A 12,347-nucleotide genomic window follows, 5' to 3' on the forward strand; every position below is an offset into this window, starting at 1 on the left:
CTTGAACTCAGGACCATTCTAAATGTTTACTCATATTTACTGTAAAAAAAAAAAAAAGGGCATTATGTGCAATATTTACTCTACTGTAAAATCTCTTTGATCCATAATTTCTGACAAAGGTTGATACACTTTGGCTAATCCTCACTCCAGTCCTAAGATCAAGTGTATCAACCTTTGTCAGAAATTATGGATCAAAGGGATTTTACAGTGGCGTAATAGGTTTGCTCGCTCCGTATCATGGACTACATGCATTTGCCATACATTCTGTAATACGGGCGCACTTGAATTAATACACTGGACTATTGTTTTGTTTTCTCAAGATCATGAATTAATTATCTTGTTATCACGGGAAAACGGGTGGAATAAAATGTATGTATGTATGGCCTTTTAGAGCTTCCGTACATTACTCCCGAGTCCAATAAAAGATTAGTTCAAATGGAACGATACGTTCACGACCGACACACCACTAGGGAGCTCTGATTGGTCAGACGGTTTCCACTAACAACCAAATCACACTCCTGTTGTCAATACAGTAAATGCGCAAAAATATATATATATATATATATAAAAAAAAAATTTTACTTGTAGTTTTTCCAAGAAATAAAGTTTAAAAGTAAAACGCGTGACTTGTCATGCGAGAATTAGAGTCTCAAAATGAACTTTGACGTTTCAATCACAACAATAGCTTCAGCTGGCAGCTATTCATGTTTTTTTTTTAAAAAGGTTCATGTTTGACGTGTGGAGGCTAGAACAGCAGGGAAAGGACGCGCCCCGTCACACACACACACACACACACACACACACACACACACACACACACACACACACACACACTTCGTGCTTTGTCAGGAATGTTCATGTGTGTGTTGTATTGATAACACGGGTGTGTGTGTGTGTGACATGTGAGAGCGCCGATATGTAGTAGTAGAGAATGGAAACGCGGTGAGGAGCAGGAGATTATCATGGTGAGAACAACAACAACCTCTCTTTACTTGTTTGTTTTATTTGTGTTGTTTGATTCAGACTTTATTCATCAGTTTTATATTGTACAATATATCCTTAATATGTGAACTGCTAATCTTTGTGGTGAACTCTGACATTTGCGTCCTTAAAAAAGTCTTGTATGACTATGATATTTTTTTGTTATTATTTAAATTAACTAAATAATAACAAACGCCATGTGTCTCTTATTATTATTTTGTAGTTATCTCGTGTTTTGTTGCGGGAGGAATAATCTATAACATCTTTTTGTCATCACGTAATCATTCATATGACTTTCCAGAACAGTTCTGTTGTGTCACCTTTTGGCTTTATGTTGAAAAACACCATGGGCCTGTTGTAGGAGCCATGTTTTACAGCTGTACAGATATAATTCTCACCTGGTATGTCTTCATGGAATAAACAATGATAATCCAGAATAAAGTAGTATTTATGTTGGCCACATCCAGGCAGACCCAGAGGCATCAAACCAGAGCGGGGGCTATGATGTGGAGCAGTTTGTGGACACTCCAGACTACGATCTGATCTGCACCATATGCCAGGGGGTCCTCAAGTGTCCAGTAAGAGCTGCATGCCACCACATCTTCTGCAAGAAATGCATCTTACAGTGGCTGAAGAGGTACTGAACATAACATGGACAGAAACACTGTAAAACTGGACTGTATTGGATTGTCATTAACGTCTGGTCCATGTTTATCCACTACAGGCAGGAGACCTGCCCCTGCTGTAGGAAGCCTGTTAACCCGAGCTTGATCTTTGTCATGTTCAAGCTGAGCAAATCTATCGGACGCATGAAGGTCAAGGTAGGACATGGACAATAGAAGTTGTACATTTGCACATAAGTTATATGTACTGTAATTATGGCAACTCTTATTTTAGTCATTGAGTAGCTACATGAGTACTTTAAATGACCAAACAAAAATAATAACATGACCTAAAAAGTGTCCCAGCACTATCTAGTCTTGAGGCTCTGGGGAGGGGATTGTTGAAGGGGCCCATTGTAGATTTCTCCCCTGGGTGTTTATCAGGCTTGTGATTGTTAATATGATAATTCAAATCTTTAAAAAAAATATTAGAAAATACAAGTTCCCAAGTTGACATTTTTTGATCAAAACTGAACTTAAAAATATTCAATTTACAAAAAAAATTTGATATATGAAAGCAGCAAATTGTCACACTTCAATTGGTTGACCCAAATAACTAAGTTTATTTACTCAAGTACTAGATCTTCTTACTTTCTACTTGTAGTCCATTACACTTCAGAGGATGCAGGCATGTGAAACGTGTTTAATAACCATTGTTGTCTTTGTATTTGTCTTTCAGTGTAAAAATGAGATCCGTGGTTGCTCAGAGACCTTCTCCCTCTCGGAGCAGTATTGCCACAGCATGACCTGCATGTACGAGCTCATCCCATGTCCGTACCAGGGCTGCCGGGTGCAGCTCCTCCGCAGAGACCTGGACACCCACGCACGGCACTGCGAACACTGGCGTCAACCCTGTCACATGGGCTGCGGGACGATACTCTCCCACCGCACACAGGCTAAACACAACTGCTACAAGCAGCTGAGGCAGGAGTATGAAGCCAGACATAGGAACCACAGGGCCATCGCCACCGCCCTGCAGAGGAAGATGAGGAGGATGCAAAGCACTATGGCCCACATGAAGAGGCAGATAGGGCTGATCTGTGAGAGCCTGGAGGTGATGGACGATCTGCATGAGGTGGAAGAAGAGGAGGAACTTGGAGAGAGTAGTGCGAGCGGGACTCCAAGTAGCAGCAGCAGCAGCAACGGCTGAGGGACGAGTCAGTTACTGCTGCTGATTAAACTACTGCTGTGTATAGTTTCTGCATGTGTTCATTTCTTTGAAGGTGTGTGTTTTTGAATACGTAGGCAGTGATGAAGTGAATTTGTAACATTTCCTGTGCTGTAATTTCAGCAATTTTGTAAATAAATGATTTAACTTCACACTGTCATCCTAACCTCATTCACAAGAAGAGTGGAAGCTGAATCCCTGTTGACAAAAGATGAATGAGGATTAAAGGACCAGTGTGAAGGATTTAGCAGTGTAGTTGCTGATTGCAACCTCTTTATTTCACAATTTTCCTTCGTAGCATAAAGGAGAAACCACATAAAACATGAAAAGCATGTCTGTAGAAACATGGCAGACTCTGTGGAAGAGGATCTGTATTTTGTATTTACAGGTGATCATACACTAATGAAGACATAGTTATGCATATTATGTTTGATATCTGTCATATTCTGGCAACAGAGGCCCCTAAATCTGAGACACCCAACCTTTTACGATATGGTCAGGTCAGGTTACACCTAATTAATTAATTTATTTATTTATTTATTTATATATACAACCACATACACACAAAGGGCTCATATACAAGTAAATGTGGAGAGATGGCATGGGATGGGATGGGCAGCCACAGATGCGTAGTGACATCCTGAGAGCAGTTAGGGGTTCAGTACCTTGCTCAAGGGCACCTCATCAATGCCCAGGAGGTGAACAGGCACCTCTCCAGCTACCAGTCCACACTCTATAATTTGGACTTAAACCGTTCAACCTCCAAGTCCCTACAGACCTCAGTGTAGAAGAATAAACACATAAGAATGATGTAATAATAACATGTAAACATGTAAAGTAAATAAAGTGATTTTCTTGTTGCAGAGCGTTTTACTTTTTTTACTTTAAGTGATTTTCTTGTTGCAGAGCGTTTTACTTTTTTTACTTTTTACATCTGACTAAATTAATTTCAGGATTTTCCAGCTTAAAATAACTTTTCGTAAGAATGGATATTACCATGTTATGAAGACTTTTCTGTCCAGATTTAGTGAGATGTCTTTGTACCCATACCAGCTGCTACTAAGATGATCTTCATTTACTTCTTTCATTGTTACTAAAACTGCAATCAACCATGTTTTAGTTAGTGTTCTCATTGGAAGACGAGCATTAATGACAGTATATAATGTCTATGTAATATCAAGTACAAACATCAGGCTTCTCAATCACGGGTTGTGAGTTTTATGTTTTTGAGTCAGCTCAAATAAATTAAGTGCATTTTACATCAAAAACAAACTTGACTTATTTGGGCATATTACATTCCGGTGACTTATCCTGATTGAGTTCTGTCAACTTTATTGGAGTTGACTACACTAAGATTCAGTGTAGTGTATTATTAAATCAAATCAAATCAAGTTTATTTATATAGCCCTTTAGAATAGCCAGATGGTGCCCAAAGTGCTTTACAACAAAGCCGTAGAAACAAAACATAACAGGTACATAGATAAATAAATACAGTTAAATTAAAATACAATTAAAATACAGTTAAAGAATAAAAGGGTAGTCTGTAAATAATAATAATGTAGTGGCCACTTGTTCGGCAGAATATAAGAAGTTAGTGACTCGTAGTGTTAGAGCTGTACCAGCCAGACTGAATTTGACTAAATTCATTTCAGGATTTTTCTTAATTTAGTTTAAAATGAACTTTCCGTAAGAATGGATATTACCATGTTATAATATAAATTAAATCCAATTACTCCAGTCGTCCCCAAAGTTGCCGCTAGGGGTCAGCAGTAGTAGCCCGGCTGAAATATCGCGATAACTCCGATACATAAAACCCGGCGAGACTTGTCTCAGGTCTTCTTCCTGTTATACAGATCACGTAAGTTGAATGGCGGCACGTTTGCTCTGCTCATAATCCTCCTTTATCTCACACATCGGTCTGCCAAACGCATTAATTACACCTACATAATTACACCTGGACATGTTGTCACGTAATCCTGCTCGTATTTTCGAGGATAATGAGACATAATCTGAGATATTTGTAGTTATTGAAAGGACGGTAAACATGGCGGCGATGCTCGTGAGATAAATGATGCTCTTTAATTTATTTTTTCTCTTAAACAAAGTGTTATATAATCTGTTTTGTCCTGTAGCAAATGGCGGACGACGCCGGTGGTAGAGGAGGTTTTCGCGGAGGTTTCGGCGCAGGTGGCCGCGGCGGTCGGGGCCGTGGACGCGGCAGAGGCCGTGGAAGGGGCCGCGGTGCCCGGGGCGGCAAGTCCGAGGACAAGGAGGTGAGTTTCACACAATTAAAACTGCTATTTGCTCAAATATATGTTTTTAAAAACAAGAGCAGTGTTTGACAGAGATGCTCTGTGTTTATAGTGGGTTCCAGTCACCAAGCTGGGCCGCCTGGTCAAGGACATGAAGATCAAGTCCCTGGAGGAGATCTACCTGTACTCTCTGCCCATCAAGGTACGACGTGTGTGAGGGAGACCATCTGTTAATGTCTTTCTACCAGAGAAAGCTCACTGTGTCCTTATTTGTGCCTCATGTTTGAACAAAGCATGTAAACACTGTTTTTAAGGTATTTCAAGAACCGTACCGCTCTCTAAATATATAAAAATACGTTTTTGACTGTTTCTTAGCTGCAACTTTGAACAGGATGTCTAAAAATGTACCTGTGTCTTGGTACATGTGAAGGAAAAAATGAGATTTATTTCATAATACATTGAAAGCACAAACTGGTGCTAGTCATGTATCAAATCTGTGTGAATATGCATGCGACAGCTTATGTTAGATGTAGTATAATGCACATTTCTGGATGCCTAACTTGTGGCTCTCAAATTGTACCGTATTTTCACGACCATACGGCGCAACGTATGAAAAGGCGCAGTCTACACACACATATGGCGCACCGCCTTACAACAACACACAAGCATACAAGTGTGCGTATTTAATAATAGAGCAGGAGCAAAACTGAGTTTGATTGTGCTTTATTTAAGTCTTTAAGTACTAACATTTGGAAATGATGCCAGCTTTTGCGAAAGCTCGAACAACAGTGCCAGTAGACACGTTAGCCCACGCATCTACAATCCATCCGCAAACTGTGGCGTAACTTGCCCGGCGCTGCCTTCCGCTCTTTATGAAACTGCTGTCTCCATCGTACACACACAGGGCGTGCCGCACATTTTGAAAAAAATATAAGACGTTTATATGCGCCTTATGGTCGTGAAAATACGGTAGTGTAAATGGATGCATTGGCACAAAATGTAACCGTGCTGAACTATACATGGGTAGATTGTCTTATTTTACAGCTGTCGTGGACCGTGTGATGATCGAATCCGTTTTGTTTTTCCTTCAGGAGTCTGAGATCATCGACTTCTTCCTGGGTTCTGGTCTGAAGGACGAGGTGCTCAAGATCATGCCCGTCCAGAAGCAGACCAGGGCCGGTCAGCGCACCAGGTTCAAGGTAAGCTGTCATCAGTTCTGTATTAAAAGACGTAATTTAATGAGCGTTATCAGCTCATATCCCTCCTAGTCCAGATGTGACATTGTTGCCTTCTTGTTTACAGGCCTTTGTTGCCATTGGTGACTACAATGGCCACGTGGGTCTGGGAGTGAAGTGCTCCAAAGAGGTGGCCACTGCCATCCGTGGTGCCATCATCCTGGCCAAGCTGTCCATCGTGCCCGTCAGGAGAGGTTACTGGGGTAACAAGATCGGCAAGCCCCACACCGTGCCCTGCAAGGTGACCGGACGCTGCGGCTCTGTCCTGGTGCGTCTCATCCCTGCCCCCCGTGGTACTGGCATCGTGTCCGCCCCTGTGCCCAAGAAGCTGCTCATGATGGCCGGTATTGACGACTGCTACACCTCCGCCAGGGGCTGCACCGCCACCCTCGGCAACTTTGGTAAGATTCTCCCGACGTTCACTTGTCTTAATCCGTGTGGGTTTTCTCCTTGCTCTGCTCAGCTTCACCTCTGGCAGTGGTGTAGTTGTCGTTTTCAGGAGAGAAAGAAACGAGTATTGTAATGCACGGCAGAAAGACGTTGTAGTGGTCTCCTCTGTTCCCCTTTTCAATACTCAACATTTGCTATTTAAAAACAACTTTATACTGCGTGTTTGGAGCTCCATCTCGAACATCTACTTATTCTTATTTCCCTTCCAGCCAAGGCTACCTTTGACGCCATCTCAAAGACTTACAGCTACCTGACCCCTGATCTGTGGAAGGAGACTGTCTTCACAAAGTCTCCTTACCAGGTACAGTACACATCTCAGACTTGATTCGTCATGATTTTAAATGCATGGGGTTTGTGTATTAATAGATTTTCTACTTCTTATTGCAGGAGTTCACTGACCATCTGGCCAAGACTCACACCAGGGTGTCTGTGCAGAGAGGACAGGCCGTGCAGGCACCTCCCTCCTAAGCGTTTTATACCGAGAATCGTTGAATAAACGTTCTGAAACACCATGTCATGTGTATGTCGTATTACTTGTGCTGAACTCGTGACAGAAGAGGGATGCTGTATGATTATTAAGGCACTGCAGGGCCCGGTGATAATTAAGGATACGAGTGCAGTGTAATGTTTGACTACAAAAGGAAAAATACAATGTTCAGTTCACTACATCACTAAATTGAGTGCTCCTGCAGATAGGAATTCTTTGATATAGTAATAGTCCAGTTATATTTAGTAAATGTTTAATTACAAATTAATTGACTACATGAATATATTTGCAGGAATCAGTCTTTAGGCTGCACTTAGGCAGCATCAGGTGCTGTGGCGAATCGTTGCAGGGTTGTCTAGCGGTTGGCGGTGTGTCAATTTGTGTTCTACATAAGCGCCGTGAAACAATTTAACTTTATTTTCGCTGATTAAGCAGCTTTATCAATGCCAGCACGCCCTCACACTCAGTGTCTCACCCACAAACCAAAGGAAACATCCTCATGTTATTTTGCAGCACAAATTGTGAGTCAGATTTAGAAACGGATTCACAAAATAAAAAGCCAGAACACAACAGGTAGAGAATCATAGTTCAGTCCATGAATCCACAGTTTCAGTGACATTTCAGGCTGACTGTGGAGAGGTTCGACCAGATGGACTGGCACCCACAATGTGGTCCAGCTGCGTTTTTTTTTTTTCAAAAGTTGGATTTGGCACACCCCTTCAGCCAAAATAGACTACCCCGACTCGAATGAATGGGGAAAAACCTGAGTTTTCGCCACAGCTGAAGGTGGACTTGCTGACCACAATGGTCGAATACATCCAGAAATCTGAAAGGGCGATTCACTGTACAAGCAGAAAAAGATCCACTCTCACACTGTCATCCTGTACTACTGATTAAAATAAAGAAGAAAACTCTTCAACCTTTGTATGGTTGTTGGCAAAACACATACAAGACATAATTAACCACATAAATCTTTATTTTACAATTATTACACAGGACCTGTAGTTAGGGAACTGTTCTTAAGCACTCTGGGCCTGAGCTGCTGCCATCATCCGTTCTTTTTGTTTCATTAGACATTTCCTGCCACTGGCGTACGCTCCCAGGTCTCCATCTGCAAGGGATTGAACATGTTAAGTGATGGTATATAAGATGTTTAAATATCAAATTATTTTCATTATCGAGACAGAAAAAAAAAATAGAGCTTTTCTGAAAACTTCAGGTGATATTTGAGTTTCTTTTTGTCCAATTTCAAACATCTGTTGCATGATTTACTGCATTTTCACAGTACATTTTGAGTAAATCAAAGAAAATCCTAGACTATTAAAGCATTTGTTACACATGTAAGATTCCAGAAAGCTTCCACGGTTTTCTCTCTATCACACCGTACACGTCCAAGTTCACCAAGCGAGCTCTTCACTTACAGCGGGACTGGAAGTTCTTGGTCACCTCGTTGAACTGCTGGATTTCTTTGCCACAGTTCTGGTGGTAGCTGGCTCCTTCTCTCTGATGGCAGGCCCTCATACGCTCCTGGATCACCTTCACAATCTCCTGGTCCACTTTGCTGGGGGGATGCAGAGAACAACAGTGTCTCATGAGCAGATAGTGGCACCCTGAACGCTAAGGCAACCTTACATGTGTATGGATTCCACACTGAATCCTTGTAGTAATGCATATACTTGTTATGGCCGGCTTAGTCTTACTATTAGACTAGGCCTAGGTGAATACATAAAGTATGTGGGAACCCAACTACCTCGACTCAGCCTAAAGCACATCACAGAGTACGGGTGCAGCCATGAGCCAATTTTACCTTTAACCTCAGTTAAAAACGCCAAGTAGAGGCTCAGGTACACCGAGTGTTTCTGTCACAATAAATAATGTAGCTGTAAATTATGAATTGGGCTCTGAGTGAAATAAAGCCAAAAAAAACCTACACAGCATGTCTAAGAGATGTTCTCAATTCCCTTCTTTTCATTTCACAAACAATAATAATGATCGATGATAGTGCGTTGTAAAATCTGGAACTGGGATTTCCCTTCAGATTATAAATCGTACCATCAAAATCCAAAATGTTTGCACCCTTTCCGGGATGTTCAACGCTTGGAGGTGATGGATGAGGTGTAGGTAAGAGCTCTGTGCAGTCTTTCCATATCAAACAGGGGGAAAAAAAATGTCTTTCAACATGAGGCATTGTTACATTGCCACACATTTAGAAGACACACTTGACTAAAATAGAAACTGTCATCTGTAAAAAAATAGCCTGTTGCCTTCAAGTGCCCATCAAGCACTGTACACACCACCACCAACAACAACAACACACGTCAGCTTCATTATATTTTGTCCAGAGCTCCAGAAATCAGCTACTCATACTGTGTATTAGTGGTTGACCGATACATCGGAGAAGCCATCACAGCGGTGTGTGTGTGTGCGCTGCTCCACCTCACCTGCTTTTAGAAGTATGATGGGAGAAATGGTTTATGTGGGGTTGAATATTTATTCGCGCCAATGTTAATAATGCACCAGACATAGGTGCCCAACATGTTGCTTGTTTTTTAAGAGCAGAAACTTCAACAATTTGTTGCTTAAAGTACATCTGTTCATTTTGTAAATGAATGTTTCTTATTTTGGTTAAATTGAGACGATGTGTAACATTTGTTATCACTGTGTCATTTTTATCATGTAAATGGAAGGAGAGAAAGCAATATCGGCTCAAAAAAAAAAAATCGATAGCACATATCGGTCATCAGCTAAGGCTGTGTAAAAGAAAAAAATCTGTATCGGTCGACCTCTACTGTGTATCATTTCTAGTGTTTGCTGTGTAAAGACATGAGGTAAACATGCACAGGCCTTCTTAACAGCTACAGCGTGCTGTGCGTGTGTTGTGGAGAAACTGCTGAAATCAAAAGTTTAAAGGTGAGGTCAGGAGGGAAGAAAGCGTTCAGGAGCCTCTGAAGTCTTATGCTGTATTATTTATTGACGCTTGATCAAGGAGAATTAGAGACACTCTCAAAGTTCATCAGAAGTGCCTCACATTCTGCTGAACCCCTACAGATAACACCACAAATACTATTTATATATACTAATGCATTTACCCATGCAGGTGTTATTGTCAGCATATTCTAGTTGTCTGTTTACGCAGATAGAAACATCAACAGCAAACTTTCTATTAAGATAAATTATATATTATTTCTGCAGAGGACCTCAGACCTTTATCTGAGTCAGTCACTTACTAGTCTCTCCTCCACTGCATCTCAGCCTCGTAGTAGCAGATGTAGTCTCCTTCCTGGCAGTCAATCAGGTCAGGGACACGGCGAAACTTCTGGTGGTAGTAGACTGACTTGTTGTTAGCCCGAAAGCTGTCAACAGCATCTGGATGAAGGGAAATAAAGACAGTGTGGGGCATTAACAACATGTCTGTGCAGCTTGTTGTTAGCCTCGTTAGCTCCCGTTACCTCTAAATGTGGTGACAGGCAGGTCCACGGAGTAATAGAAGAGTTTGGACAGGATCAGGGCTGGGTTTGGCAGTGCTGTCTGTTTGTCCACAGCCGGAGTCTGCCGAGGAGGCTCCGGATAAGCTCCTTTGTCGTAGTCTGCAGGCATTTTTTCTGGCTAACACCAAATTCGACCTCGACAACTCTCCTTCCGAGCGGCGCATGCGCAGAGGGCGCGACACAAATGGCGAAATAGAGGTCACTAAATGTAGAATGATATTATTATAATAAGTTTTATTCCGTTTATTATTCCGGGGTTAATGATCAGTATGAATGTCTGACTAGGAATTTAACACAAGCCTAAAATATATCGTTTAAAAGCAAGAAGGTCGAAGGGGAAAGGTCACAGGTGGAGCTGTTGTAGCGGTGACATGCAGCAAGGTGGTGGTGGTGCAGAGCTGGAGCACAGTCCAAATGCTCTTTAAAGGTCCAGTGTGTCAGATTTATGGTGCTCTATTTGTAGATTATGGAATATAATATTCATATCTCCGTGTTCATTAGTGTAAAATCACAATTTACCTTTTATTTATTTTTATAGATAGATAGATAGATAGATAGATAGATAGATAGATAGATAGATAGATAGATAGATAGATAGATAGATAGATAGATAGATAGATAGATAGATAGATTATTAAATGTCTTTCACGTTTTAAATGTTCTGCATACTAATGAACTCTCGCACCTGGCAAGTACGTGCACATTCCTGCACAAAACTGTACAGCTCTTTTTATCCTAAAAACATACTGTTACACATTTATTGATATTTTCTTATCTTCCTTTATATATATTATATTTATTTTTATTTGATTTTTTTTTATTGTTCATTGCACCAAAAACACCAAGACAAATTCCTTATATGTGAAAACCTACTTGGCAATGAACCTGTTTCTGATTATGAAATTAAGAATTGTTATTACCTTACAATGAGCCTTTTATATCTACAGACCATTGACAGTATAAAGAATGGATGTTGTACCTGTGATGAGTTGTTGTGAAGCACAGAGTGTGGTGCTTCTTGCCGTCGCCATGTTGGCAGTCCTGCCTCTAATCTAAATATCGGCAAAGACGTGGGTCATCGGCAGACCTAAGGTGGGGTGAACGATGCCTGGGTGCTCAAGCAAGCCATTTGTAATGGCACCCACCTGTCAATCAAAGCAGCCATGCTGTTAATTCTGCCTAACTTTAGGGAACTGCAGTTTTTGGTACTTCCACATTCACAGTCACAAGGCTTGCTTTTTCCCACAAGACATAGCAGGTCCTCATCCAGAGAGTCCACCATGTGGAACAGCCATGTTTTTTAAATATTTTTTGGCCTTTTCAAGCTTTATTTTCGATAGAGATAGCTGAAGAGTGACAAAAATGTGGGGAGAGAGAGATGGGTAATGACATGCCGCAGGTCGGATTTGAACCCTGGGCCGCTGCTGAGCCTTCGGCCCTAATCGGGCGGATGCTTTACCAACTGAACTGATCGACACCCCAAACAGCCATGTTTTTATAGTAGCTCCTGGTTATTTTGGAAAAGTTTCTCTAAAGGAAGAGAAAAGACCGTCCTAAAGCAGATCAAGTGGATGTTGGCATCATGACAATTAAAACTTCCTTTCTTGGTCATGTGGTTCCTGTC

At 41.3% G+C, this 12,347-nt stretch overlaps 3 protein-coding genes across 3 annotated transcripts; 2 read left to right on the forward strand and 1 right to left on the reverse strand.

The window, feature by feature from the left end:
• Positions 1 to 735: 735 nt before the first annotated feature.
• Positions 736 to 2,963, forward strand: rnf151 (ring finger protein 151). The gene is made up of 4 exons (XM_010730695.3): positions 736 to 965; positions 1,449 to 1,618; positions 1,706 to 1,802; positions 2,323 to 2,963. Exons 1-4 carry the CDS (start codon positions 963 to 965, stop codon positions 2,791 to 2,793), a joined length of 741 nt encoding a protein of 246 aa, XP_010728997.3. The 5' UTR covers positions 736 to 962; the 3' UTR covers positions 2,794 to 2,963.
• Positions 2,964 to 4,571: 1,608 nt separating this feature from the next.
• Positions 4,572 to 7,260, forward strand: rps2 (ribosomal protein S2). The gene is made up of 7 exons (XM_010730694.3): positions 4,572 to 4,669; positions 4,944 to 5,084; positions 5,176 to 5,265; positions 6,155 to 6,262; positions 6,366 to 6,699; positions 6,958 to 7,049; positions 7,136 to 7,260. The coding sequence occupies exons 2-7, from the start codon at positions 4,947 to 4,949 to the stop codon at positions 7,214 to 7,216; spliced, it is 843 nt and encodes a 280-aa protein (XP_010728996.1). The 5' UTR covers positions 4,572 to 4,669; positions 4,944 to 4,946; the 3' UTR covers positions 7,217 to 7,260.
• Positions 7,261 to 8,193: 933 nt separating this feature from the next.
• Positions 8,194 to 10,904, reverse strand: ndufb10 (NADH:ubiquinone oxidoreductase subunit B10). Its single transcript, XM_010730693.3, has 4 exons — positions 10,685 to 10,904; positions 10,463 to 10,601; positions 8,657 to 8,796; positions 8,194 to 8,346 (listed from the first exon to the last, which is right to left on the reverse strand). The coding sequence occupies exons 1-4, from the start codon at positions 10,830 to 10,832 to the stop codon at positions 8,255 to 8,257; spliced, it is 519 nt and encodes a 172-aa protein (XP_010728995.2). The 5' UTR covers positions 10,833 to 10,904; the 3' UTR covers positions 8,194 to 8,254.
• Positions 10,905 to 12,347: the final 1,443 nt, after the last annotated feature.

This window comes from Larimichthys crocea, chromosome XII, assembly GCF_000972845.2.
Source record: "Larimichthys crocea isolate SSNF chromosome XII, L_crocea_2.0, whole genome shotgun sequence".
Classification (NCBI taxonomy): domain Eukaryota; kingdom Metazoa; phylum Chordata; class Actinopteri; family Sciaenidae; genus Larimichthys; species Larimichthys crocea.

What these genes read in the sequence shown, in the direction of transcription:
- rnf151 (XM_010730695.3), top strand. An exon ending in ATCTTACAGTGGCTGAAGAG is followed by an intron (nt 1,619 to 1,705) that starts GTACTGAACATA and finishes TATCCACTACAG; the next exon opens with GCAGGAGACCTGCCCCTGCT. An exon ending in TCGGACGCATGAAGGTCAAG is followed by an intron (nt 1,803 to 2,322) that starts GTAGGACATGGA and finishes TTTGTCTTTCAG; the next exon opens with TGTAAAAATGAGATCCGTGG.
- ndufb10 (XM_010730693.3), bottom strand. Translation starts at nt 10,832, where the DNA reads ATGCCTGCAGACTACGACAAAGGAGCTTATCCGGAGCCTCCTCGGCAG. An exon ending in ATGCAGTGGAGGAGAGACTA is followed by an intron (nt 8,797 to 10,462) that starts GTAAGTGACTGA and finishes GCATCCCCCCAG; the next exon opens with CAAAGTGGACCAGGAGATTG. An exon ending in CAAGAACTTCCAGTCCCGCT is followed by an intron (nt 8,347 to 8,656) that starts GTAAGTGAAGAG and finishes AATCCCTTGCAG; the next exon opens with ATGGAGACCTGGGAGCGTAC.
- rps2 (XM_010730694.3), top strand. Translation starts at nt 4,947, where the DNA reads ATGGCGGACGACGCCGGTGGTAGAGGAGGTTTTCGCGGAGGTTTCGGC. An exon ending in CGCCACCCTCGGCAACTTTG is followed by an intron (nt 6,700 to 6,957) that starts GTAAGATTCTCC and finishes TTTCCCTTCCAG; the next exon opens with CCAAGGCTACCTTTGACGCC. An exon ending in TCACAAAGTCTCCTTACCAG is followed by an intron (nt 7,050 to 7,135) that starts GTACAGTACACA and finishes TTCTTATTGCAG; the next exon opens with GAGTTCACTGACCATCTGGC.